We start from the raw sequence: 27,907 nt of genomic DNA, 5'->3' as shown, positions 1-27,907 counted from the left end.
TCATTTTCACAAAGAAAGTTTTTTGTTTTAGGAATAAAATATACCACATTCTTTATATCATTTTAGATATGTTGAAAGTGGGTTAAATTTGATTATTAAGCTTGGAATGTATTGTCATGAATGGATTTTTGGATTGCATGACGTTACTACTTAGTGATGGATTCTAGATTGATGAATTGAGATAATAATTTTCATACCTAGTGAGGATTAAGTCTTATTTGTGTGATGCACTTGTGTGATTGTCACTTTAGAACTTGCTTTGATTCTTTCAAAATCACACTACCATAGGTTGAATCATTCTTATGAAGGTTAATCTAATTTTCTATTCTTTTACACATTTCTTGTTAATTTTCTTGTCAATCATCTTATCATTTAATTTTTCTCATTGAATATTTTGGATATATATACTTTAGATGTTATATGATGATGTTTTTGGTTGGGACGGACAAAAGTTAAAGTTTAATTTTTCTCATTTCTTGTTCGTGCAGTTCTAGTTCACAGAATAATTCATCTAGTTTTAACTTTGACAAGTTACTCGAAATCTTATAGGCATCCACGATGGATGCTCATAATGCATTTTGAGAAAATGTGTTTAAGGCATACCTTATCAGATCCCGATTTTATAATTGGTGGTCGATTGTGTGGAGTCCATTGAGGATGTCCTTTATGTTGGACCGTGAAGAATCGATAGGATGGGGGTGAATATCATAACCGAAAGAGTTTAACGCAGCGGAAAATATAAGCAAAAGGAAATAAGGCTAACACAGGTTCTTTTTACTTGGTTCGGAGCCTGTGTCGACTCCTACTCCAAGGCTCGCACTCGTCGAGTGCTTTCGTTGGGCAATTCACTAGCAATTTGAATATAGATTACAAATTAAGTACAAAATTGCTAATAAAAAAAATTACCGACAATAAGAAGAATTAGAATAGAAAAGGAAAGCTTGTCAGAGATCACAGCGTCGCAGCAGCACGAGGAAGCAGATTGTCAATTCTGAGTTGTTTTTGAAGCTCCACCCCTGACCCTTCTTTTATATGATGCTCGGGGTGCCTAGAACCTTCAGGGCACCTCGACCATGACATAGTAAGCCCAACCAGCGAGCTCCACGTGTCGACGTCTCGTCATGGGATAAAACTTGCCTCCGGGCGTCCGGACTACCTTTCTCCAAAAACTCCTTCTCCTGCAAGATAAGATTAGTCCGAGCCAAATATATAATGTATATCCTGCAAAACAAAGTATTAGCACAGTTTATAATTTTAACATAAAAAGTATGACTTAGATTCTGTCTTTCCGAGACCGGAATCTAGTCACGATCTCAACTTAGATTTCCAAAATCGATCTAAGTTGGATCGACGCCTAAGTTTCTTTCCCGGGAACGCGTCCTCACAGTTACTCCCCTCCAGTGACTTACTTTTACTTACCTGCCAGACGTCCAGTCAGCCCTTCGACCCGTCTGGACTTCGTGCCAACTATCTGGTCAGCCCGTCGACCTAGCTGGACTTCGTGCCAAATGTCCGGTCAGCCCTTCGACCCATTTGGACTTCGTGTCAGCTATCCGGTCGGCCCGTTGACTTAGCTGGACTTCGTGTCAGACATCCGGTCAGCCCGTCGACCTGTCTGGACTTCGCCTGCACACTCGATCAGAGTGTTAGACAACGACAAACCTAAATTAACCTAATTTGTCATTCATCAAAACCTGAGTTAGACCGTTAGTGCTAACACACCAACACTTAATCCTCGCGTACAGCTGACTGGTGGTAGTCTCACCTTCCTGCATTTTGACATTAAATAATTTATTTAAAAATAAATCTCTCTTTGTTACCTTGGCATCGCTGGTTTCCTCGTTCAGTTCTATTAGCTTGTCCCAAAGTTCCTTTGCATTTTCATATGGGCCGACGCGGTTCAACTCTTCTTTTGTTAGCCCGCACTGAATTGTATTGAGAGCTTTGAAGTCGATTTGCACTTTTTTCTTAATTTTCGGATTCTAATGTTCCGGGTCCATTGGGATTCCAGCGTTATCGACTGGAGCCTTGTAACCTCTGGTGATGCTGAACCACTAGTCGAAGTCGGTCTTCAGGTGCACCTCCATTCGCTTCTTCCAGTAAGGGAAGTCATCATCGTTGAATAGGGGAGGACGAACGGTGATGTACCCTTCAAGTTGTGTCATTTCACAGTTGTAGAAAGAAAAACTAAAAGAGGTACTAAGACTTGGTCTTGGATTAGCAGTGTTTGAGAAAAAAATGTAGAAAAATTTGAGCGGTGTTACACCAATCTCAAATTAAAATCGAAAAATTATCTGAACAGGTAAAGTTTTATCAATTCAAATAGAGTGCAAAAAAAAATAAATCTAAAAACGATTCCCCCGGCTTGATTGATGGTTGCACAAGTTCAAAGTAGAACCTACTCTAATACCACTTGTTGGATCGATTACTCACGTGAGAGGGGGATGAGCCACGTAGTTTTCAAAAATTATCTTTTTAACATTTTTTTAAAATAGAGTGCGAATGCAGCGGAAAAGAAAAACATGAAAAGCTGACACGAGAGGAACACAAGCGGTTTATTTGGTTCAAAGCCTTCGGTGACTCCTACTCCAAGACCCAGGTCCCGCAGACTTATCGATGGGTAATTCACTATGAACCTCTACTGGTACCTCTGGAAGAGGGAATCAAAGTACAAGGAAAGTTAGAACAAGTGCAACACCCTACACTTGTCCTTTTTGCAGTATTTAATTACACAAAAAAAATTTACCGGCACTTTGGGGATCGAAGTTGGAGCGCTCATGTTGATGTTAGTTGTCGGCCGCAATCGAAATTCCTAGGATCAATCGTCGGGCTCAACAGCTTTATAGTAGAGTCGTAGCAGGAGCCCGGAGCAATCGGAACCTCAAAAGGACGTGTAGTAGCTCGTATGGTAGAGTTTGTGGGTTGCTTGGTCGAGCCTGCCTTATATAGGCTGTGGAAGGCACCTCCGATGAGGCAAGTTTGATCCCGAACAGCTCGACACTTATCCACTGCGACATCAACATTTATCCTGTGGAAGGCGTCTTCCATAGCCATGGAAGGGGCCTTCCATGAATAGTACGAAGGCACCTTCACTGCTTGAAGGCGTCTTCGGACACTGTTCATTCGAAGGCAATTTTCTTTCCTGCAAAACAATGTTAGTCCTGCAAAATAAGTTTTAGGACAATTTAATAATAATGCAAAGTATTAATTAGTTCCTGTCCTCCCATGACCAAGAATTAGTTAAGGTCTCAACTTAGGAATCTCAAATGGACCTAAACTGAACCGACGTCTACTGTCCCTCCAACCAGGACATGCCCTCACTTGGTCACTCTCCTCCAGTGACTTACTTTAACTTACCAGTTTGCCAAACATTTGGTCAGCCCGTCGATCTGTCTGGACTTCGTGCCAGCTATCCGGTCGGCCCGTTGACCTAGCTGGACTTCGTACCAACTATCCGGTCGACCCGTCAACCTAGCTGGATTTCGCACCAGCTATCCGGTCGACCCATCGACCTAGTTAGATTTTCTGCACACTCAATCAAGTGGTTAAATTACAACAGAACCTAACTTAACTTATTTGTCATTCATCAAAATCCGAGGTACACCATTAGTGCGAACCGTACCAACATTTTTTAGGCTTGGAAATGAAAGATTTGAAAAAACACGGGAGAGAACTGTTGGAAGGCGCCTTGTTGTAAACGAATTCGCGAACAGAGACGCCCCTCTGTTCGCTGGAAAAAGTTCGCTTGAAGGCGCCTTCAACCTGATCGAAGGCACCTTCCACATGCTGCGGAAGGCGCCTTTAACTGACCAAAGGCGTCTTTGGTCAGTTAAGGCGGAACTTTTCCCGCCCTTCTGAGGGCGCCTCCAATCGTCTCGGAGGCGCCTTCAGTTAGTGATTTTTTTTAAGTTTAATTTTAAGTTTTTAATTTTACTTTTAAGTTTAATTTTAAGTTTTTAATTTTAATTTTAAGTTTAATTTTAAGGTTTTTATGTTTAATTTTAAGTTTAAATTTAAGTTTTTAAGATTAATTTTAAGGTATTTAAGTTTAATTTTAAGTTTAATTTTAAGGTTTTTAAGTTTAATTTTAAGTGTTTAAGTTTAATTTTAAGTGTTTAAGTTTAATTTTAAAGTTTTTAAGTTTAAATTTAAGGTTTTTAAATTTAATTTTAAGGTTTTTAAGTTTAATTTTAAGTTTAAATTTAAGGTTTTTAAGTTTAATTTTAAGTTTAACAACAACAACAACCAAGTCGTATCCCACTATGTGGGGTCGGCTGTATGAATCATTTTACGTCATTGAGCTCTATCTCCTACTATATCATCATCTATATTTAAATAAACTTTATCTTGTTTTATTGTTGCAAAACAAGTCTTTTTTTTGCCTTCCTTTACCTCGTTTGATATGCATGTTTATCATAGTTTCATATCGCCTAACTGGAGCATTTATTGGTCGTCTGAGTACATATTCGTACTATCTTAAACGTGTCTCTCAGAGTTTTTTCTCAATAGATGCAACTCTGACTTTCTCTCTAATGCTCTCATTTCTTATTTTGTTCATCCTCGTATGTCCACACATCCACCTTAACATCCTCATCTTTGCAGCTCTCATTTTCTGCTCATATGCTCAAGTCATAGCCCAACATTTAGTTCTATATAATATAGTAGGTCTAACTGTCATTTTATAGAACTTACCTTTAAGTTTAAGAGGTACTTTACGATCACATAAAACACTCAACGCTCCCCTCTATTTCAACCATCTTACTTGTATTCTATGTAAGGCATCTCTCTCAATCCCTCTATCGTTTTACAAAAATGATCCTAAATATTTAAATATCTCGGTTCAGGCAACTCGTCCTCTCCTATCTTAACAATTATCTCATTACTTCTATTATTGCTAAACTTAAATTCCATATATTCTGTCTTTAATCTACTCAGTTTAAAATCTTTCCCTTCTAGTGTTTTTCGCCAAGATTCTAGTTTAGCATTTACTCCTTCACGTGTTTGATCTACCAAAAATAATATCATCTGCAAATAACATACACCACAATACTGTGTCTTGAATGTACGCAGTGAGTTCGTCCATAATTAGTGTAAAAAGATAGAGACTTAGAGTTGATCCTTGATGTAACCCTATCTTTATTGGAAATGCTTCAGTTACTCCGCCTGAAGTCTTTACTCTTACACATCCTTAATTAGTTCAATATATGTTACGCTAACACTTCTCTTTTCTAGAATTCTCCATATAATTTCTCTTGGGACTCTATTATAAGTTTTTTCTAAGTTAATGAATATCATGTATAGATCTTGTTTTTGCTCTCGATATTTTTCAATTAATTGTCTAAGAAGACATATAGCTTCTATTGTCGACCTTCCAGGCATGAACCCAAATTGATTTTCGGTCACTGTGGTCTCCTTCCTTAATCTTTTTCCTAGTACTTTTTCCCAAAGTTTCATAGTATGACTCATTAGTTTAATACCCCTATAGTTTGCACAATTTTGTGTGTCTCCCTTATTCTTATATAAGGGAACTAGAGTACTTATCCTCCATTAATCAAGCATTTTTTTTCGCTTTCAATATCATATTAAATAATTTTATAAGTCATTCAATACCTTGCTTCCCTAGGCACTTCCATACCTCTATTGGAATATCATCTGATCCAATGACTTTTTCATTGTGCATCTCATTTAAAGTTTGTTCTACTTCTGAAGTTTGAATTCTACAATAAAAATTAAAATTTCTATGCTCATTTAACCAACTTAAATTACCTAAGTTAAGTTAGTCACCTACTTAAATTTTAAGTTTAAATTTAATTTTAAGTTTAAATTTTAAGTTTTAAATTTAAGTTTAAATTTAATCTTTAGTCATCTCACTTTCAATCAGGGTATCGTATAGTTTTGTGAGATGAGTTAGATTAAATTTTAGGGTTGAGTTTAACTTTATGTTAGATTCAAGTTTAGTTTTGGGTTCAATAAACATTCTTTGGATAAACTTATGAGCTATGGTGAGTCACCTGGATATCATTAGAGTAACCATGCTTTTGAAATTTTCCAAATAGTCATATCCACTGAATTTAATATAAAAACTTTGGTCTAACCAGCTAGGATTGGTAAGGAATAACTTCAGTTAGTTCCACTAAGCCAAATGCACCAGGTCGAAGTCATATCTTTCTAGACATGCATAGACAAAGATTCCCTAACTTACTATCATCCAAAACTTCTCCAATGTCGTTGATTAAGTTAAACTTTTATCCCTTTTTGAACTAATCCTAATTACCCATCTGGGTAAGTTTATTGATTTTGGAGGTGCCAACTAATTTGGAGTCTCCCCTAGTTATAATAAACTTGATGATAATTTAAATGAGCCTTGTGATTATTTGATTTAATTTTATTTGAGTTTACATTGTTTGATTTTATTTTATTATTTAGTTTGGAAGGTTTACTTTGGTTTGGTTTTGAATTAATAGGTTTAGTTAGATTTGATTTTAAATAATGAATTTTATTTTTAGGTACATAAAAATGATTGACTCCTACTTGAGTCGTTAAGCACGCTTTCGGAACTCATGCTTTAGTTAGTTTCTTATTTTGACTTATTAGTGATATAAATGTTTTGTTAGACGAGCTGGACTTGTATCCGAGTCTGGATTTATTGTACACAACTCTTTGTGATCCAAGTATCATATCAAGGCACTTAGATCTAGTTGTAAATTTTTCTAGTAGTTCTTTTAGTTCAAGTATTTCTCCTTTCAATTTGGAATTATCCTCCTCAAGTTTCGCAACATGAGTCGGGATTTCAGGTTGAATTCGCTTAACTATTGAGTTTGAATTTAGTTGATCGTTAAGTATTTTATTATGCAGATTTAGTTCATTTATTTTATTTTCAGACATAGTTAATTTTTTATCTAAGCATACAATGATTTTAAAAACTTTCTTGCTAAGATCTGACTGTACCTCATCGGAACCTTCAGAAATGAGTGCAAACTCGTGGCTTGATTCAGGTTCAGACTCATCTTCTGATTCATTTTCCGAGTCTGGTTCATAAGCCATCAGTGCGAGGTAGTTGGTGTGCTTTGGTTTGTCACCGTCTGATTTTTCCGTGAATGATTCGTCCCAAGTTTCTTTGAGGGTCTTTCTTTTTGAGATTTGGGCATTCAGTCTTGTAATGCCCCTTCTTGTTACATCCAAAGCATGCGACGTTCATCTTGTTATTGCTGGAGTTGACCTTCTACAGGTCCCTTTTGGTAAAATTCTTCTTTCTCCTGGTGAACATTTTTCTTACCAGGTTCACCAAGTATTCTTCATCATTTGAGTCTTAGTCAGACTCAACTTCAAGTTCTAGTTTAATTCTGGACTTTTTCTTTTGATGTTCCTGCAATAAAGGCAACATCTTTCTTGGGTTTAGCGTTAGTCTGTTCGTGTAGTTACAGTTCACAAAAAAGTTCATCTAACTTTAATTTGGATAAATTCCTCGAAATCTATAGGCATCCACGATGGATGCCCACAGTGCATTTCGAGGAAATGTGTTTAGAGTGTACCTTATAAGATCACGGTTCTCCATCTAATGGCCGATTGTTTGAAGTCCATTGAGAGTGTTCTTTATCCTCACATGTATCTGCCTGGCAGTCTCACCTTCCTGTATTTTTATATTAAATAATTTATTTAACTATAGATCTCTTTTCATTACCTTTGCGTCGTTAGTTCCCTCGTGTAGTTCTATGAGTTTGTCCTATAGCTTTTTAGCATTTTCGTGTGCGTCGACGCGGTTCAGCTCCTCCTTTGTTAACCCGCATTGGATTGTGTTGAGGGCCTTAAAGTTAATCTGGACCTTCTTCTTCATTTTCGGATTCCAATTTTTTAGGTCCATTAGAATTTCAACGTTGTTAATTGGCACCTTGTACCCTTTGGTGACGTTGAACCATTGATTGAAATCAGTTTTCAGCTACACCTTCATCCTCTTCTTCCAGTATGAGAAATCGTCCCCGTTGAAAAATGGGGGGCGAACGATATTGTACCCTTCGTTTTGGGCCATTTAAAGTTGTAGATAGAAAACTAAAGAAAGGTACCAAGATTTGGTCTTGGATTAACAGAGTTTGAGAAGAAGAATAAGAAATTTTGAAGAACTCGAGTGGTGTTGCACCAACTTCGAGTTACAAATCGAATGAGAAATCGTTATTTGAAAGGTAAGTTCTTCCAATTCAAATTAAATATGAAAAATTAAAATTCAAAAAGAAAATAAAATAATTCCTCTTGGCTTGATTGGTGGTTGCACCAATTCATAGCAGAACTTGACTCTGATACAACTTGTTGGATCAAGTCGCACATGAGGAGGGGGGGAGGGGTTGAATCAAGTGGTTTTGAAAATCTCGTTCTTTTCATTTTTCAAATCAAAGTATGAACGCATCAGAATAAGAGAATAGATAAATGGAAAACAATACGAACACAAGCGGTTTATTTGGTTCGAAGTCTTCGACGACTCCTACTCTAAGACCCAAGTCTTGTGGACTTATCGATGGGTAATCCACTAAAAAACCCCTTCTGGTACCTCTGGAAGAGGAGATTAAGTACAAAAAGATCATAAAAGTGTAACAGACTACACTTTATGTTTGCATAAATTAAGTACAGAAACAATGACTTTGCTACCAACACTTAGGGATCGAAGTGAGAGCGCACAAGTATCGGTGTCGATCTACTGGCTGCGATCGGAAGTCCTCGGAGCAGTTGTTGGGCACAGCAGCTTCACAACAAAGTCGCAACAAGATGTCGGAGCAGTCGGAATCTCAAATAGATGCGTAATAGCTCGTATAGTAGTTGTTGGTTGATGCTTGGTCGAGACTGCCTTATAAAGGGCATAGAAGGCACCTTCCATAGACATTGAAGGCGCCTTCAACGTAGTAAATCTGATCCCGACTTTGCTATGCCTTATCTACGATGGGGTCTAAAATTTATCCCTTAGAAGGCACCTTCAAGCCATTGAAGGCACCTTCCATGAACAATGCGAAGGTGCCTTCAGGTACTCCTCATCCGAAGGCTTTTTGCTCTTTTTTCCCTACAAGTTGTGTTAGTTCAAATCTAAAACATCTAACCTACAAAACAAAAGTAGCACAGTGATAACAAGAAGTAGTAATTAACTCCTGTCCTCCCAAGATCAGGAACCAGTCAATGTCTCATATTAGGGAACCAAAATGGACCTAACCTGAACCGACGTTTACTGTCCCTCAACCGAGACGCGTCCTCACTTAGTCACTCTCCTCCAGTGACTTACCTTTACTTACCAATTTGTTGTTGATTGACTAGCATCTTGACCCACCGGGTCTTCATGCAGTTGTCCAATCCGCAAATCCAACTGGACTTCTACAAGTTGTCCAGTCCTGCAGACCCAACCAGTCTTCCTGCCAGATATCCAGCCAGCCTGTTAACCTATCTGGACTTCGCACCAACTATCCAGTCCAGCGGACTTAGCTAGATTTCTACCTGATGTTCGATCCTTCAGACCATCAATTCCTGCATACTTGGTAAAGTAATCATATCACAAAAACACCTAACTTAACTCACTTGTCATTCATTAAAATTTGATTTAGACTGCTAGTATAAACTGCACCAACATCAAAACCTGAGTGAGATTTAGCTATAGAATTAAGTATGAAATTGCCAACCTTCATAAGGTTGATGGTCTATCAAATATTTCTATCTTCATAAGATTAGATTGGTTTTCTTCCTAATAAATCAGACTTCTAGCTACTGAATATATAGGTGACCAATCGACATTGAGATGGTATTAGAGCTGGAGCTCTTGTTTTTGAATTCTACTAGATATGTGTCTCTAGTTATGTTGCTCATGTGAAGGGGAATGCTAGTAATACAAAACTGGTCCCTTTTCTATAACTCAAGCTTTTAGATAAGTGGTCATTTAGTCAACTTTAAAATGTACATCTCAAGTTATTTTTTGGATTGGTTCCATATTTTTCATCGCTCTGTTTGCAACGACTCTCAAATCTTCTTTGTCTTTCGAGTTTGGACAGATTCTTGTTGAAGGCTTGGAATTTTGTTAGCCTCACTGAAAATTAATAATTAAAGAAATTATCATAAACTTACCACCACAAATGGCTCTTACAGACTTAGAGTAGACTGCAAAATGTCAAAGGTTGACTTTTTCTACAATTTGCTATAAACAATAAATCTGTGTTCAAAACATTCCATCTTTATTTTGACCATGAATGTGCAACATATATAGACTCTCTTTGTTATTGTTTTGGCTTCTTAGACCAAAACAATAAAAATAGTAGCGTAATTTTAGCGGCTAATCCAAACGAGCATTACAAACTCCATAAGTCAACAATGGCATACAAAAATGAGAGCCCGTTAAAATTAGTATAAACTTCAGTTACAAATCCACAGTCAGTCATAGTTGACCAAGGACTTTGACTTTTGATCTATAGAAGGATATATTTTTTACTTGCTACACAACACCACCGAAATATAAATTCCTCTGTTTTGGATAACATGATTAAACAGTAAACGATATGCCTTCCTCCAGAAGAGAGCTCCAAGGGCCAAGACCTCCACCATTGACGGTGAACAAGGCTTCACGGAGAGGAAAGAAGCCGGCCACCGGTGGCACCGGCAGCTGCAGTGGTCGAGATCCAGTCGTCATCGTCTATGTGGACTCGCCGAAAGTGATCCACACCAGGCCGCAGGATTTCATGAGCCTGGTGCAGCGCTTGACTGGAAAATCATCATCATCTTCGTCATCTCACGTCACCCACTGTGGCTCCAATCGCAGCGCTCATGGAAAAAGATCATCGTCTCCGGCGATGATCGAGGTCGACGGAGAAAGAGGAGAAGGCGTAGGAGGGGACTCGTTGCTGCTTACGCTTGGCTCTTCTCCAATCTTTTGTCCAAGTGTGTTTGACTCTTCTCCTGATTACACGTCCTTTAAGGTTCCTCGTAAATTAATAGAGGGATCAAAAATGGAAAATGAGCAGATAACTAATTAAGTGCTATTTTTTATATATATAATAATGAACATGTATCGTTATCATTTACGTTGAACAGAGTATATATATATCATCCTTTTGTATACAATTTATCTACAATTTTGGCATTAGTTGATGTGAAGGAATTAATTCTAATTAAAAGCGAGTCTAGATAATCAAATTGATTGAGATACATAATAATTTAACTTAGAACGGGATGATCAAAGAAACAGGATTAATATAATTCTCCAAGGCATGCAGAACAAGAAAGAAGGGATGATCAGGCGCGCAGGATGCGGCGAAGCACACATGGCTGCGAACTACGAGCTATAAGAAGGGACGTACCACTTGGAGGTGGAGAACCACCATGATGAGGAGATCTGCGAGATGGTGCTGGTGGAGAGCCCCTTGAAAAATGGGATAGGATCCTCTGGTCCAGAATTTCTAGACCAACTTTGAACCCTTAGATATTTATTGGTGGGGTGAGCTGGACCTCACCTGTTTAAGAGGGTAGGGTCTAGCTCACTCCATCAATATATTTGTAGGGTCTACCCTGGTCCAAGAAATTATGGACCAAAGGATCTGAATTCTGAAAGACGACTGCGACGAGATCAGCCAAGGGAGGGACCGTGCACGAATCCTCATCTCCGGCCGCAGCGGCCTCGTCACCCCGTGTGCTACGCCAGCGTCCTCGGCTTCCTCAAGAGCAAGAAGCTGCCACACTGCGGCGTCCTCCTCCAACAGTACGCTCTCGGCGACGACGATCATTATTGATTGATTAATCGAGCAATGGAGAAACCAATTATTATTGAGTTTATGCTCAATTAATTAATTAAATAATGGGGAGAAGCTTTATTTCTAAAAAGAAATCGCCATCGCTGATTGAGATATCTATATTTCACTGATGGAGAATTTACTAAAAATAAGTTTTCATAATTGAGAATTTTTTATTTAAAAAAAGACCCCTATAATTACAGAAAAAGATAACTCCTATCTCCTGGATATTGAGATCTAATCCTTAGGATAAAATAAAAAATTTTTAAAAAAAAACCTCCTATAATGATATTATCAAGAAAATACATTTCGTCCCAAAATATCCTTGTTATACAACATAAATTGTTTTTTAAAAAAATAGTTTATAATTAGAATTTTATCCAAATAAAATTTTAAATGTGTAAAAATATTAATATTTTATTTATAATATTCAGATGCTCCTTGTTAACATCTTTTATTTTAAGAGGGTATGGTTGTAAATCAATTACTTTAAAAATTAATTTTAATATTAATTAATTTATTAAATAATTATAATAAAAAATAATTACACTCAGCCCTCACTCTATTAAATTAGAAGCATGAATATAAAATTCATAAAAATCAAAATTTTTAACTCCAATAAAACAACTTGCATCTCAAAAACCAACACAATATAAACTAATTTATAAACTAGTCATGTCTAAAAGTTTACAACAGTTAAAAATTTTATTTTTAAAACTATGTTATAATTAGCAAATAATTAAAATATTAACTTTAAACAAAAATTTTAAGGGCCACACAAATTGAATACAAACTAAGTCATGGAATAATTTGAGATTGATGAGCTATTTTGATTATAAAAAATTATTAAACTTACAATAATTAAAATCTTCAAGTTAAAAACTTATAAAAATACACAAGCTTACTACAAAATCATATTATATAAGATGTTAGGGTTTTGGAAATTGTGATGATATTTATAAGTAACCATCACAATCAACATCTAAGATGATATTTACTTGGTTTCGTGGCAATAATCATCTGCCACAGAGGATATTCCATTTATGGCATCTTTTATAAGCTAAATTTGTTATTTATAAATGAATTCTCAACAGACACATACACAGTCCATTTAGTACAAACTAACTTTGCATCATGTCCTGATATGTAAATCTAGAATAGCAGAGAGTGGGAGGAGAAAACAAATAATTAATATATATGTACATCATTTTGATGATCTGGCCTTTAATGATATCTTACTTGGATATCGCCATGTTTCCAACCTTCCCTTCAAAAGTACCAAACATCGCAAGACAAACTTTGGCAAACCAACTAGACCAGAACATGATCAGAACCTCTTTGGCAATCTGCTGAAAGCTCAAGGGTCTGTGATGATGGATAAATCAAACAGTGCTATGCATAAAATTACAAATACACCAGAAAGAAATCCTTTTATGGTGACCCCCAGTGGCCAAGTAGCTGTCCGATTAAGTTTGTGACCTGAAGAATTTGATAAAACTTATAGTGTATCAACAGCAATCTCATACATTTCAATGTTGATCTGGCAGGGAGCCAAATCTATCAATGGCACCTAAAATATACGAAAGCTTGAAGGACAAAGGGATGATTTAGTGTACCTTATCAACACTTGTGTCTTAGAGAAACACGATATCAAATAATTTTTAAATGGTCATTACAATTCATGTTTTAAAATAACCTATTGGATTTTATAACAATTGCTTGGAGCATAAATCACTTCAAAACAATTCTTCATCTACCGTAGTAGGAATCCCTGCCTCCTAGACTTTAGACTTCTCACACAATGTAAAGAAAATTGAAGACTGAGCCTTGAATGCGTGAGTCAATGAGAAGTATAAATCTAACCATACAAAGGGCATTGCCGAACATTCTTGTTCTTTTAGTACCAGATCATGGATTGTTTAACAAAGTCTGTTAAAACCCATGAATCTTTATTTATTTTTTCATTTTTTAGCCACACCATCCATAATGTATGAAAAGTCAAGACAAGAAGGTCCACTGACTTCAAATTTAATCAATTGATTTTGATTAGCAAGGTACTAACTGTCTAGTAATCAACGAATTAAAGCACCTACTATTTGACAAAGGTCACAAATTATGGGGCAACAGGCAATCACCTGTTGCAAAGTAAAATACAAAATGTTGACAGATCATTTCTTTCCTGGTTAGGTATGTGCAAAGACATTCAAAATTAGATGTGAATTCTTCGCCTAAGAATAACTGAAATTAAGCTGAAATTGAAAAGGTAAAGCTCTGCATACCTTTCTTTCAGGATCTTGCAAAGACTGATCATTGATCGCATCATCTATAGTAATTTCTTCATTAATGTTGATTCCATCTGTCTGTGAACCTCTTGAAGCATTTTTCTCAAAAGCAATCATATTGTCATAGGCTTTCTTTAAAACATCTTTGGCAGCTTTATACATCTTTGCAGAAATAGCCCCTTTCTCTGCACATCTAATGGCATCTCGACAAAGATCATTGTATCGTGAAGTAATGGATTCTTGGGAAGGATTAAGAAGCTCACCATTGAGTTCATACATTGCGGAGCCAACTTTTGCATTTCTAGTCCAACGCTGCAAGAAATACTCTTTAGGCAGAACTCGAACATCAATCATCAAGGACACCCCCAAAATATGGCGGCATAAAATGCCAGAAAACTCAAAGTTTTTGCAACTACAAGCTGCTGCCATTTTGCTAGTATTATATGAGACAATGAATGTCTCCAGAGAATCCTCATCACCTGTTACAGTGAATTTGCAATTTACTCCATCTTTTATTTTGTAAACGTTGTAACCTAAAGATTCCACAAACTCCTCTTGGAATTTATTGAATACTGCTCTTGTGTAGATAGCTGATGCTTGTTTCTCTATTGGCGAGGCAGTCTTCAGGTTTGGCTTAGTGCATAGAGTATTGTAGTCTTCTTGCACTTCTTCTTCAAATCGCCTCGCCATAATCAATTCAAACTGAGTGAGAAATACTTTTAATGAGGTCTTTGTATTGAAGTACTTTTTATAGAAATCATTCATAGTTTCTAGCTTCTGAAAGGGAGACATTTCTCCAAAAAATGTATCCTTTAAGTACAATGGGATCCACTTTTGTCGGATATTATATAGTGTCTGAAGCCATGAATTTTTCCGAAGATCGTATCTGTCTATGATTGATGCCCATCTAGCTTCAAAAGTTTCAACAGTTTCAGTCTTGATGACACATTCTTCCAGTTCCCCTCTCAAAGAAGTATGTGTGGAATACAGATGAGCTAACTTCTGCTTGCTTCTACTTAAAATGAGCCACTTGCAAAATCGATGGCAGGTACTAGGGAATACCTTTGCAATTGCCGCTGCCATGGCCCTATTCTGATCAGTAACCAATGACAAAGGAGGGCGGCCACCCATTGCAGCTAACCAAGTTTCGAATAGCCAAATAAATGCAAATTCAGACTCATCTATAAGCAAGGCACATCCTAAGATAACAGGCTGCAAGTGATGGTTGATTCCAGAGAATGCAACAAAGGGCATCATGTACTTATTCTTTTTGTATGTTGTATCAAATGATACAGTATCACCAAAATAGTTGTATGCAGTTCTAGCTTTGGAGTCCACCCAGAAAGCATTAGTCACACAGCTATTGTTGTCAACTTGGATAGAATAAAAGAATGCTGGGTTCTCAGCTTGCATTCTCTTGAAGTAATCTAGAAGACTCTGAGCATCACCTCCTTCACCAAAGGCATTTTGTCGAAGTAGAGTCGCAGTATCAGATGAAACTATATTTGTTTTCTCAGATGTATCAATAAAACCTCTTGCACGAAGATAGCCCACTCGACTACATGTTCCAAGGTGATGATTGTGAGCCTTCTCAAGCTTTGAGACTACCCATCGATCAGAGTTGCGTACCACCTCCATCATTGCCTTGCAACCTTCCCTCATTGACATTCTCTCACGTTTTCTCATCCCTTCACTTGAAGGTTTCTTCCGGTATATGCCTTCTTTAGAACACACAAATCTCTTCATAATAAGGACCTCCTCAACACCCTTAGAACGTCGGGACCTGCCCACTCGGAAAGGGAAACCTAATCGACGAGCATAGTCATTGTAGAATGACTTTGCAGCCTCATCAGATTCAAACTCCATACCTAATATGGGTTCTTTACTATCCTCTGTAGTAACAGAAGCCAAATCTTTATCTGGTTGAATAATGATTCCAACAGGAATATTTGAGGGATCTTCAGAATGAGCTGCAAGGGATGAATTATCATCATCACAGGGGCGGGCAGCAGCATCCAGGGACATCAGACATTCAACATAATCCTCTATCAATTCGTCTCCTTCACTTCTGCTTTCCATGAATGTGTATACAACTGCATAAATTCAACAGTTATAGTATCAAGATTATCAGTGTGTTTTACTTTCTCAGGCAAATTCTAATCTTGCCTTGAAGTTTAAGAAAGACTTGATTTTGGCCATGTTGTTCTAAGTATATTTGACACAAGTTATAAAATGTGTATTGATTTTGCCCAACAGTCCAAAACTGGTGACAATCTCTAACTTCATTCAACAAAGCATTTCATTTGTCTCTCATACTACCCGCGATGTAGGAAGTGATGTACGTTGTTCACTTTCCTGTTTGCTCAACCAGCATAGATTATGTGATACTGAAAATAGCAATAGGGAAGATCTACCTTATTTGTGGTGGTTCTGGATTTGTTAGAGAAGATAGTTATGATATATGGTTGGAGATTTGATGCACTTAGCCTTCCATAATCATGTGAGGTGGGGCGCATTTTGGTGTGCCAAGTCTCCCTTGGCCAATGAAGGACGATCAGTCTGCAAAAAATTTTCACCTTGTGGCTCAAGTGAGACAGCTGACTATTCCAATAGAAAATTTGGATGGCACTTGGAAACTGGCTGTTCGGAGCCAGAAGGGCAACACTGGTACACACTTAGGCCTCTAGGAGCCAGTTTGATGCATATGTGATTATCAAATTGAAACATTTAAAATTCAAGGTCAAATTGAGTTTTGTTTTTGAAATTCCTAGTGCCAAAATGGAATTATCCCTATTTTGTTTATGCTATATTTGAGACGTGTATAAAATTCCTAATTTGAATGTGCATTTTATATGTATATGATATGGATCCTAAACTCAATTAATGAAGTCCATAAGCATAAGAGAAATTGTGATTGGATCACAATTAGTAGGTATCTCTCCGTGTATAATTATATATGTATTGAAATATTCCCTAGTTGATGAATTGATAAAATTGGACATCATCAATTCGGTAAGACTAGCATATATTATGCTGCTTGTTTTAACCAAACAGTCGGCCCTCACTGGCTAGAAACATTAGGATGTTGAGAGTTAATATATGGATGTTGGTAAGGGTAACTAGTTCATTGGAAGTGACCTTCTATGAGACTTCATGTGGTTCTCTACATGTCAATAAAGATCTCAGTACAGCTCGAGTTAAGTTTCCTTAGACTTGAAGTATTCAAGTCATCTTAGTCATGGAGACATACTTTTGTATTTTAGCAAACAACTCCTAGGAGGTGTAAGTCTGGGATGATTGGATATAAGTCGATATGCCCGAAGGTATTTGAATAGCCCACGAAGGATTCATCACTCCTTTTATAAAGAGACGTATACCCTATAGCCTCTTGTCAGGATTATTATTCGGAAGTCTTTGGTTAAAGCACTACACGTCAAGAGGATGATCTTCTTGAACGCGTGTTTGAGTAATTTGAATCCGCAAGACAAGGAACTACTACTTGGACTAGGTGTAATGTAGTCGGGGGGGGGTATGACACATAGACCATATCCTAAACTAAGTGGGTATAAGATGAGTGAAAGGACCAAGACGCACTAATAACCGTAGCTGTTAAAGGGTTCAAAATCATTATGGGATCAACTATGATTTTTCAGTTAAATGAAGATCATGATGTACTACTAAGTGTCATTTGATCCATAATTAATGGTTAATTATGGACGACCAACATAAACTGAGAACCTATTGGGTCACATGCACTATAAGTATATCCGAAAGATTTAAAATAAATTTGAGAATTGAATTCTCAGATTAAGAGAGACTAAATCTGGTAGGACCAAATAAGGCACAAATATGAAAGATATTTGTTGGAATGGCGATGGTGGGGCATACCTCTTGTAGGCAAGGTTGGATCCCTTTTGGTTTAGTTATGAAACAAAATTGGTTTGGTTAAATAATGAACCAAAAGTGGTTTAGTTTGGAACCAAGAGTGGTTTAGTTTTGAACCAAGTTGATTTGGTTTTAAACCAAGCTCAATGATAGCGGATTGGGTTGCTATTGGTTTTGGATTTGGGAGATGACTTGCTCCCAAAGTCATTGTGAAGAGGTATATATATACTTCTCCATGAAGAGAAGAAATCAATTAATTATTCATGGGGGAAAAACCTAATAGTGATTAGGATTTCTCTCCCTCTCTTGCCGCAAAATACTCTGCCTCTTTGTACAGCTGCCTCCCATCCCAGCTAGCACAGTCTACTGCCACCGGAGCCTAGGCATCTGCTGCCACCGGAGTCCAGGCATATACTATCGGCCTCTCTCCTAGCTGCTTGCCCCTTGCCGCCGGCCATCCAGCAGTCGACATAAGGGGCGTTGGACAACAAGCAAAACTTGTTGTTTTTGCTTGCCACTAGCCCTTCCTCTCGGCCGCTGGCTTCATAGCCACTAGACAAAAATCTTGCTGCCGACAGCAACCTCTAAGGATGCCGCAGCAACAAAAGGTAGTTGGACAACCACCTTTTGCCGCCGAACAACAGCCTCTCTGGCTGCTCATTCCCTTCGCTTTGTGCTGTCAAGTTGCCCTCGCCGTCGACCACAAAGTCGAGCGATGTTTTTTCTCTCAGATTGTGCCATCTCTTCGTTTGGCTAGTACCAAATCGGAGACGAAAATTCATGGCTTACAAAGCCGTCTCGAAGATATTTCGGCATGGATATTGATAGAGGCAAAGTTGGTTAAGTTTGCTAGTTGATGTCGTTTCCTCTACACGTCAGTATAATTTCATTATAAAATTTTGTTCCATGGCTATGTCTGTGCATGTGTGTATTCTGTATGTGTGTGATACGTGTATTATAATAATTTAGGAAATTATTACACTTCCGTTGCTTGTTTTCGAAACAAAAATTTAAAATGTGCATAGAAACACCCAACACTTGTTACACTGAATCTATCACTTATTAGTCAATAACTTCTATGTGATGAAAAGCAAGAATTTATTTTCCTTCAGTAAAACAAAATGATGCCCTAAATCAGAAGCATCATTTATCAACAAGTAAAGAAAAGAAATAAGAAAGATATTGGCATAGCTAAAAATAAGCACACTATTGTTGTCAAGGTTCTAAAATTCGCTAGGCGCTAGTCGGGCTCCAGACTAGCGCCTAGCACCTAGGCCGCTTAGGTGGGAACTAGACGCCGCTAGGTGGATTCCACGGTATTAACAAATCACATTTTATAACTCCAACACAATAACATCAAATTTAAAATGAGTTCAAAATTACACAACTAATAACATATCACAAATTTATTCTACTTCTCTATAATTTTCAACAACTCGTTTTTCATCGGACACAAACTCAATATCATCATTGTGATCCTCTTCTTCTTCTTCGGATGCAAATCATCCTCGCTTTAGAGCTTCTTCGGGTTGTTTGATGAAATGGTGTTCCCAAAGGATGAGGCTTTGGCCAACCTTCAATTCAATTGCTTCCAAGTCGCTAAGAAAGATCAGACAACCAATTTTTCTTCAAATCGATTCCTCCAGCCTTTTAACTCTCTAATTTTTCAGAAATGTGGGCTTCCTCATTCGCTCTAATTTCTCCCGCTCTAATTATTCAGTACGATGAAGATGAAGTTTGGTGCTAGTCGTTAGGGCAAGCCAACAACTCGATTTTCTTGTTGGACCAAAGTTTAGAGCTTATAAAACTTAAGCCCAACACACAAAAAAAAATCACATTTTAATTTTTTTAATTGGGCTTTAAATTTAAAAGTCCAAACTAAAAAAAAATCATGAAACCCCTGCACTATTTCCGTAGTACCTAGATGATTTGACCGATTAGTCGGCAACTAGGGTCGCCTAATCCCGCCTAGGCGTCAAGGCCACCTAGGTTGGCCAACTAGCATGTTTTCGGAGCGGCTGGTTGGCGCCTAGCGCCTATGCGGCCGCATAGGCCGATTTTTAAAACATTGATTGTTGTGATTAGGGGAATTATTGCTTATGGAATCCCTAGGTAGCACCCTCTATATTTATATATGTATTATGAAAAAAAGAGCAGTCCGGTGTACGAAACTCCAGCCAATGCGAGATCGCGTAGAAGGGTCTATTGTACGCAGTTGTACCCTGCTTTGCAAGAGGTTATTTTAGCGACTCGAACTCGTGACCTCTAGGTCGCATGGTAGCAACTTTACCGTTGCATCAAGACTCCCCTTCATTTATAGATGTATTCTGAAGAATAAAAAGAAATTAAAAGTTGATCCTTTACACATTACATATTTACTGATGGGTCCTTTGCACATAGTACTCCCCCTCAAACTAGTTCAAATATACATTATTACAAATATATTTGACTCTATCCCCTCCTAACAATTTGGTCAACAAATCTATTAACTCATTGTTAATGATCTCATTAAATTGAGCTTTCTCACTGATGAAGTGGCAATCAAACTCTACATACTTAGTCTCGGCATGGAAAATGAGATTTGAGGCTATATGCTTCATAGATTAATTATCACACTAAAGTTTTTTTGATCTAACAAGGGCATATCCTATCTCTGCTATCATATGCTTAAATGAGTTAGCACCTTGCTGTGTTCATGGCTCTATATTGTAGTTTTTATTCTAGGTACTCCCTACTACTCACAAATAATAAGTGTTGCAAAGATAATTTACTTTCCAAACCAACCTTTTGTACTACTCTGGATCAGCTATTGACTCTCCTATCCTGGATGGATCTGACACTAGGATCCATAGGAGTATTTACAGGCTTAGATAGTTTAGTCCTGGAATGTCTACCTCCTCAAGCATATTCACTACATATTTGTTAGATATATATATCTTCTTCTATACAAGTAGCCTTTATACCAATGAAGCATTTAAAATTACCTAAGTCTTTAGTCTGGAAGTTTTTATAGAGGTAATGAAGTCATCACTAGTAATGACAAAATCAGGCAATAAGCAGAATGAGTCTTCCATACTATAAAATGAAATAGAACGCAAAGTAATCTGTAGTGCTCCTAGACACGCCATACTATAGAAGAGCTAAGCTAAATTTTACAATTAAGGCTTTCCTTGAATCATACAAACGATTTCTTTAGCTTACACGCCATTCCCAGCTAGGGGATACTAGCAGTTTAAAGTGCTCTAAAGACTCATGGGAGAAGAGAATATATAATATCCTATGAGAAGAAGATAGTGAAAGAAATTCACCTTTAAAGAATAGAGGATGGCATGTGTTTGATGAAATAACATGCAATGAAAATAACCACCCCTTAAAGAAAAGGGACGTGTAAATATAGGCCGTCTTAACAAGATGTCAATTATTTCTTTTTGCTACACCATTGAGCTAAAGTGCATGAGGACAAGAAGACTGATAAGCAATACTATGACTTAATAGAAATGACTAAAAAGAACAAGTCAAATATTCTCTAACGTTGTCCTAGGACACTTGATGAAGATGCCAAATTGGTTTTCGATTTCTGTGTAGGAGAAAAAAATAGGAAAGAATTCAGAATCATCTTTCATTAGAAAACACTAAGACATTCGAGAATAGCCATCAATAAAATTGGCAGGACACCTGACACCAAAGATAGAGCTAATTCAACTTGGACCCAACACATTCAAATGAACTGAAGCAAAGGGTGCAAAAATATACTTATAAACACTGCTAAGGAAGGGGATCAAGTAAGTTTACCTAAGTGACAAGATTCACATTTAAGGGTTTGAAAGAGTAGATAGATTGGGGAGTAACTAAAACAAAGGAAGACTCATGCCCAATGTCAATAGTATAACAGTCATTGAATCCTATATAGAAACAGGGTCAATGGTAATAGAATAATTCAATGATCTAATAAGTTGACTAATGGGCAATAGGTCCAATGGAAACTTGAGGATATAAATCAAAGAAAAATATAACAAAGGGAAGTGAAAATATCTCCAATGCCTTAAACCAATGAGTGACACTCATTGCCTATCATAATATTTGTAGGCCATATTGGTGATGTGAGATTAGAGAAAGAATATATGTTAGCACCTAGCAGAGATATGTTCAAAACACCTGAGTCTAAAATCTGTAAGGGCAACCCAAAGATACTCAATACACAAGCTGTAGAGATACCATAGGAAGATAAGAAGCTGAGATGAAGCACTAACAGTAGCCTAGAGCCAAACAAATCTAGTGATATGAATCCAAGCTTCATCATTGCATCTAATTAGAAGCATTCATATCATTCCTATCTACTTTATTTGGTCATCCTCACATCAACTTATGGTTCTTCTCCCATAAAAATTATGATCATTTCCACAAATGTATATAACCCAAAGCTAAACACCCAATTAACTTTCAGCAAAAGGAACAAAAACAAATGAACAAACAACTTAAAGGATATGTTGTGCTCTTTGATATCCCTATATATTCGATTGGGATCAATCTTGAAGTACTTTATTGCAAACCATACTCCAAATGTAGCTAGAAGACAATTTTCTACGGAAAAATATTATGGAATAAATTCTAGAATTTAAAATCCAAGTTTAAACTTACAAATTCTAAGAAAATGAAAGGACTACAATTAGTAGTCATTAACCCCCATCACACAATTTTTTTCTACCTATCAGTGAACCATATGCAAACTCTACCATATATTCATCCTAGGATTACTCTGGTTGAGTGATCTGGCTTTCTGTAGAAGCAGATCTGGAATGTTCTTTTTTCGTTAACAATATGTAGCTGTTTAAGAACAGTAGTACGATAGACAGAGAGGAATGTTCCATAACTACCCTAGTAGTTATTAGGTAGCCAATGTCAGCCTATCTGTGTTCATATACTATGTATATTAATATAGTACACCGATTCTATTTGATCTTACCAATATTAATAAATTTAAATCAAACTGCAAGTTAAACATGGGCAAGTCAAATTGCATATCCATATGCATGTAAAGGGAATATTCTAATAGCTTAAACTCTTGGAAGCAATTACTGAATCAAATCTTACCAATATATAAAATACTTCAGTTCTATAGACCACCATGGACCATGAAATTGTTCAGATAGATAATATTGCATACATAACATGTAAGCATGATTTACAAAACTCTTCCTAGAACAATTATCTAATAGTAGTTTCCTGATAAAAAATCTAGCAAGAACATCAAAGCTACCAATCCATGTATGGTTTATAGTTGTTTCAATGTTACAATAGCAGTTCAAAATTTTCAAAGAATTACATATGCATAAAGAGCAGCATTAAATATCACAGATTAGCTACTAATCAATCGTATCAAGAAAGTTCCCTCATTTTAACTGCATAGAGCTTTTAACACTTCTAGAGATTAAAATTATGGTCTTATTTATACAGGAAGAACTATTTCTAAGTTGGCATCATGTTTGTTTAAATTTTTTATCAGCTTCCTCGAGATTAATAATTTAAATTAGCAATGTTTTTAATATGAAAAAATATTTCAAAGCTTCACGTTTAGAACAGCATAATGATTACTAAAAGTTAGAGAAGGTTAGTCTTGTCTTTGCAATCGTTCTACAATTTTCCTTCATAACAAGTGGAATGAGAATACTCTTGGATATGGAGGTAACTCATTTATCCTCTCATTTTAATTGTACAATGTCTCATTGGCTTTTCAGTTCCTTCTGCCAACAATTTTTAGAGGGAAACATCAAAGAAAAGGAAAATGAACAACTCACCAGGCTATGTCCCAAACAAAGGCTTCAAATGATTCTCAATCATTCCCTTGCTCCTATCTCCTAGGCGCACGGCATTAGAACCAAGCGGCTCCAGCCATCTACCAACCAAATTCCAGTTCAAAGTCAAATTTTTAAGAGAACCAAACCAAAAAAGAGAAACTAATACAACAGTTACTGAACTATTACAGAGGATTCTTGAACGACAGATAACGAAGAGGCTATCTATACACAGGAATGCGTCCCACTAAATCTGGGCGCAGCGAGGCTGCTTCCAAAGCAATACTCTTCTTAGTACAGTATCAACGATTTGCATGATTTAGCCGCGTGCATGGCATCCAGTCACAGCTCAACGACAGGTGCCTAGGTTACCCTACTTTTATATCTCCGGCGGCCGGCTCTGGCGGTAGATTATGCCCCGGGCAGCGCCAACAATAGCCGTGGGAGAGCAAGTTGCTAAAGATGCAAGCGTAAGATATAGAGAGAAGGTATTGAATGGATCAGACTTATGTTAAAGTTCAAGGAAAAACCACCGGCGACGGCGGTGGCGGTGAACGGATGTGAGCGGTGGCGTGCCCTAGATCGAGATGGGGAAGGGGCGGAGAAAAGTACCGGGTGTTCGTAATACCTGGCGTTGTTTATTTACTAAAATCTCCTTCTTTTCTTTATTTTAATATTTAATTATATATTATAAGTTTAATCGTTGGATTTTTTTTTTAAAGTTGGTATTATGCATCCGATTAATTAATTTTAGAAGCATCCATTTTGTCTTATACAAATTTTCATCTTTAATTCAAATAAATCATAAAGTATTTAAATGGACCATCTATTAATTTAGCATTTTAGATAATCATTCATAATATATATATATATAATAAAATTATTATTACTATAAACTCCTATCATTTATACTTATTTTATTTTCATTTAAGTAGAAAAAGATGATTATGATTAGTCTCTCTTATGGTTGGTTTCAAATTATATAGAAATTAATAAATTATAAAGTTGGTTTATAGTCTAGTTATCCATAAGTAATCAAGAGACTCATTTATGTATTTTCGAATCGTATTAACATATACTTTGTATTTCAATAATATTATATTATAATTTAAGCTCTTGTTTTTGTAAATTTTGGTGAAAAATATTCTGAATCATTTGAAGAATAATATTTTTTTTTAATAAAACACAATTATACACTTTTCTAATATAAAAATTTGCAAATTATATATCTGTAATTTTTTAATTAACATATAATTTTATATTTTTCAAATCTAATGAGATTTCAATTGATTCTTTTCAATAATATTTTAATAGCTCCGGAGAAATCGAAATAAATAATAAAGAGTATATCTGAACTTCTTATAATTTCAGAAATCAATATAATATGAAAATGGGTACAATCAGAGCTTTCTAAATCAATTAGTGGAACTCGACCTAAATAAGCTAAAATCCTAAGTTAAGCCTCATAGGAATTCATATTAGGCTCACGTCTAGTCAACACTCACTGATTAATCTAGAGAGCTTCGATTGCACCCATTTTAGATTCTATAAATTTTTAAAATTACAAGAAATTCAAATATGTTATCCATTATTTATTTTAACTTCTCTAGATGTATTAAAATATTATTGAAAGAATCGGTTGAAATTCCATATTAGGCTTGATATGAGTTCATATCAAGCTCATGTTAGACCTTATATAAACTCATATCAAGCCAAATGTGGGATTTCAGTCGATTTATATCGAAATCCACTAATTGACCTAAAGATCTCCGTTTATACTCATTTTAGGTCCTGTGAATTTTTGAGGTTACAAGATGTCCAAATATACCATCTATTATTTATTTTGACTTTTCCGGAGGTGTTAAAATATTATTGAAAGAATCATCTGAAATCCTATGTTGAGACAAATATGAGCTCATATCAGGTCCAACGTGGGTCTGATATGAGTTCATATCAGGCCTAATGTGAGATTTCAATCGATTTCGATCAAAATCTACTAATTGACCTAGAGAGCTCTGATTGTTCCCATTTCAGGTCCTGTAGCTTTTTGAGGTTGTAAGGAGTCCAAATATATCCTCCATTGTTTATTTCAACTTCTTTGGAGGTGTTAAAATACTATTAAAAGAATCGGCTGAAATCCCACGTTAGACCTAATATGACAGATTTCAGCTGATTCTTTCAATAATATTTTAACATCTCTAGAGAAATCGAAAAAAATAATCGAGGACATATTTGAACTCCTTGTAACCTCAGAAATCCATAGCACCTGAAATGAAAACAATCAGAACTCTCTAGGTTAATTAGTGGATTTCGACTAAAATCAGCTCAAATTCCATGTTGGGCCTAATATGAACGTGTGCCTGATATGAATTCATATAAGTCCCAATGTGGGATTTCAATCATTTTTTTCAATAACATTTTAACACTTTCAGATACTTCGAAATAAACAATGGATAACATATTTGAACTTTGCAACCTCAGAAATTTATAGGATATAAAATATATGCAATTCATTGATTGACCTAGAGAGTTACGATTACATCCATTTCTGGATCTTTAGCATCATCCATAACAACATTAACTATAGGTTTTGTCACTTCCTCAATTTCTCCATTTTCAGAAGGATTAGAGATATCTTCTATTGGCAAATGAATTGTTTGGTCTTTGGTGACATCTTTTGATGTCAAATCATGATCATTAACAAATTTCTTCTTCTTCATCATCATAAATTGACTCATTAATCTCTTTAATTTTGCTTTCTAAGTCTTCATCATATGGTCTATAATCAGTTTCTTGATATAATTTAATAAAAGGTTATGAATTACTTTGCTGGATAGAACATGAATCTAGAATGAATAAAAGATCATCATCAAACACTTCATCCACTCTATAATATTCATAAACTGGATCATTAACCGCCTAGGTCTCGTCTCCCATGTATTCCTCAATCAACAAACTCTCACGAATGATTAAAGTCTCGGGACCATCACCACCATAAAGTACCGCATTAACTTCTTTTTCTAAATCATCTTCAAACCCATTAAGGTCATTTTGGGCGTCGAAGCTATCATTCTCTACAGTAAAATCTAATAATTATTGGAATGAAGTTTGAGTGTAACCAAAGGGAAGAAAGTGATCTTTCATCTTTTTCTTCATCTTCTCCCAATCTCTAATCTTGGCTTTGCCCTGTCAGTCTTGTGAGCACCGTGAGTGCTCCCACCACACTGATACTTGACTCTTGAGTCTAATGGCAATTAATTTGACTTTCATCCGATATGGAACTTACTTATAGTCGAAGATCCGCTCCACTTTGTTGATCAAATCAATAAAATTATTTGTCGATGACATATAAAAAAATTCAAGTAAATCAACTCGAAATTCGAGGTCTCTATGTATGATCGAAAGAGTGTGATAGAGGAGGGATATTGCGCTTTTAAAAAATTTTCTTTTAATCGTATAAATCAAAGTCATGCAACGAAAAGTAAAGAACAGGTTCGGTTACTTGGTTCAGAGCCTAGGTCGACTCCTACTCCAAGGCTCGCGATCCTTCATCGTACCGTTGGGCAATCCACTAAAACTCTTTTCTCCGAAAACCTCAGAGAGAAGCAGATCGTACAATGAAATGAGTAAAATAGTAACAACCTACTATCTTACTTTAGATTAAGTACAAAACAAGCTAAATAAATATACCGATTACTTAGAAATGTTAGGGTCGAAATGTAGCTAGATGGGAGGGGGGGTGAATAGCTCATCGCACACTCGTTGCTTGCTTCGCCAATAATGATGTGTAGCGGAATACTCTCAAAGCAAGTTCCAATGCTAACAACGTAGATTTACTTGGTATCCACCTCAAGATGAGGTGACTAATCCAAGGATCCACACACGACGCACTTCTCCACTAAGAAAATAGCTCATTCTCGATCGCAACCAAAGGCGAAGAACCCTCGTACAAGCTCACACACAAATACAAGAAGAGAGAAACAAGAAGCTAATCCATAAGAAATCTTACAAGATTACATAACGAAACGTTAGCTTCATCTTCTTCTTGCTTGAGTACACCTCTTGAGATGCTTGGGAATGAAACAACACTCCTCTCTAAGCTTCTAAGGACTGGTGCGTGCCACTGAGCTCGATGGAGAAGAATTAGTGAAGATTCAGGAGCAGAACTGCTGAAGAAAACGCTCGCAACGACTTTATTCAGCGC

General features: G+C 36.5%; 1 protein-coding gene across 3 annotated transcripts; it reads right to left on the bottom strand.

Moving 5' to 3' along the window:
• Positions 1-12,793: 12,793 nt before the first annotated feature.
• LOC121988540 (protein FAR1-RELATED SEQUENCE 5-like) lies at positions 12,794-24,319 on the bottom strand. 3 transcript variants are annotated; one of them, XM_042542028.1, is made up of 5 exons: positions 23,893-24,319; positions 23,707-23,804; positions 14,290-16,119; positions 14,024-14,211; positions 12,794-13,223 (listed from the first exon to the last, which is right to left on the bottom strand). In XM_042542028.1, the coding sequence occupies exons 3-5, from the start codon at positions 16,103-16,105 to the stop codon at positions 13,176-13,178; spliced, it is 2,052 nt and encodes a 683-aa protein (XP_042397962.1). In that variant the 5' UTR covers positions 16,106-16,119; positions 23,707-23,804; positions 23,893-24,319; the 3' UTR covers positions 12,794-13,175. The 3 variants fall into 3 exon arrangements, with proteins under 3 accessions (XP_042397962.1, XP_042397956.1, XP_042397947.1); XM_042542022.1 differs by having other exon boundaries at positions 14,024-16,119; positions 23,887-24,319; XM_042542013.1 differs by having other exon boundaries at positions 14,024-16,119.
• Positions 24,320-27,907: the final 3,588 nt, after the last annotated feature.

This window comes from Zingiber officinale, chromosome 1B (assembly GCF_018446385.1).
Source record: "Zingiber officinale cultivar Zhangliang chromosome 1B, Zo_v1.1, whole genome shotgun sequence".
NCBI classification, from domain to species: domain Eukaryota; kingdom Viridiplantae; phylum Streptophyta; class Magnoliopsida; order Zingiberales; family Zingiberaceae; genus Zingiber; species Zingiber officinale.
This window is presented reverse-complemented; position numbering and strand designations above follow the sequence as displayed.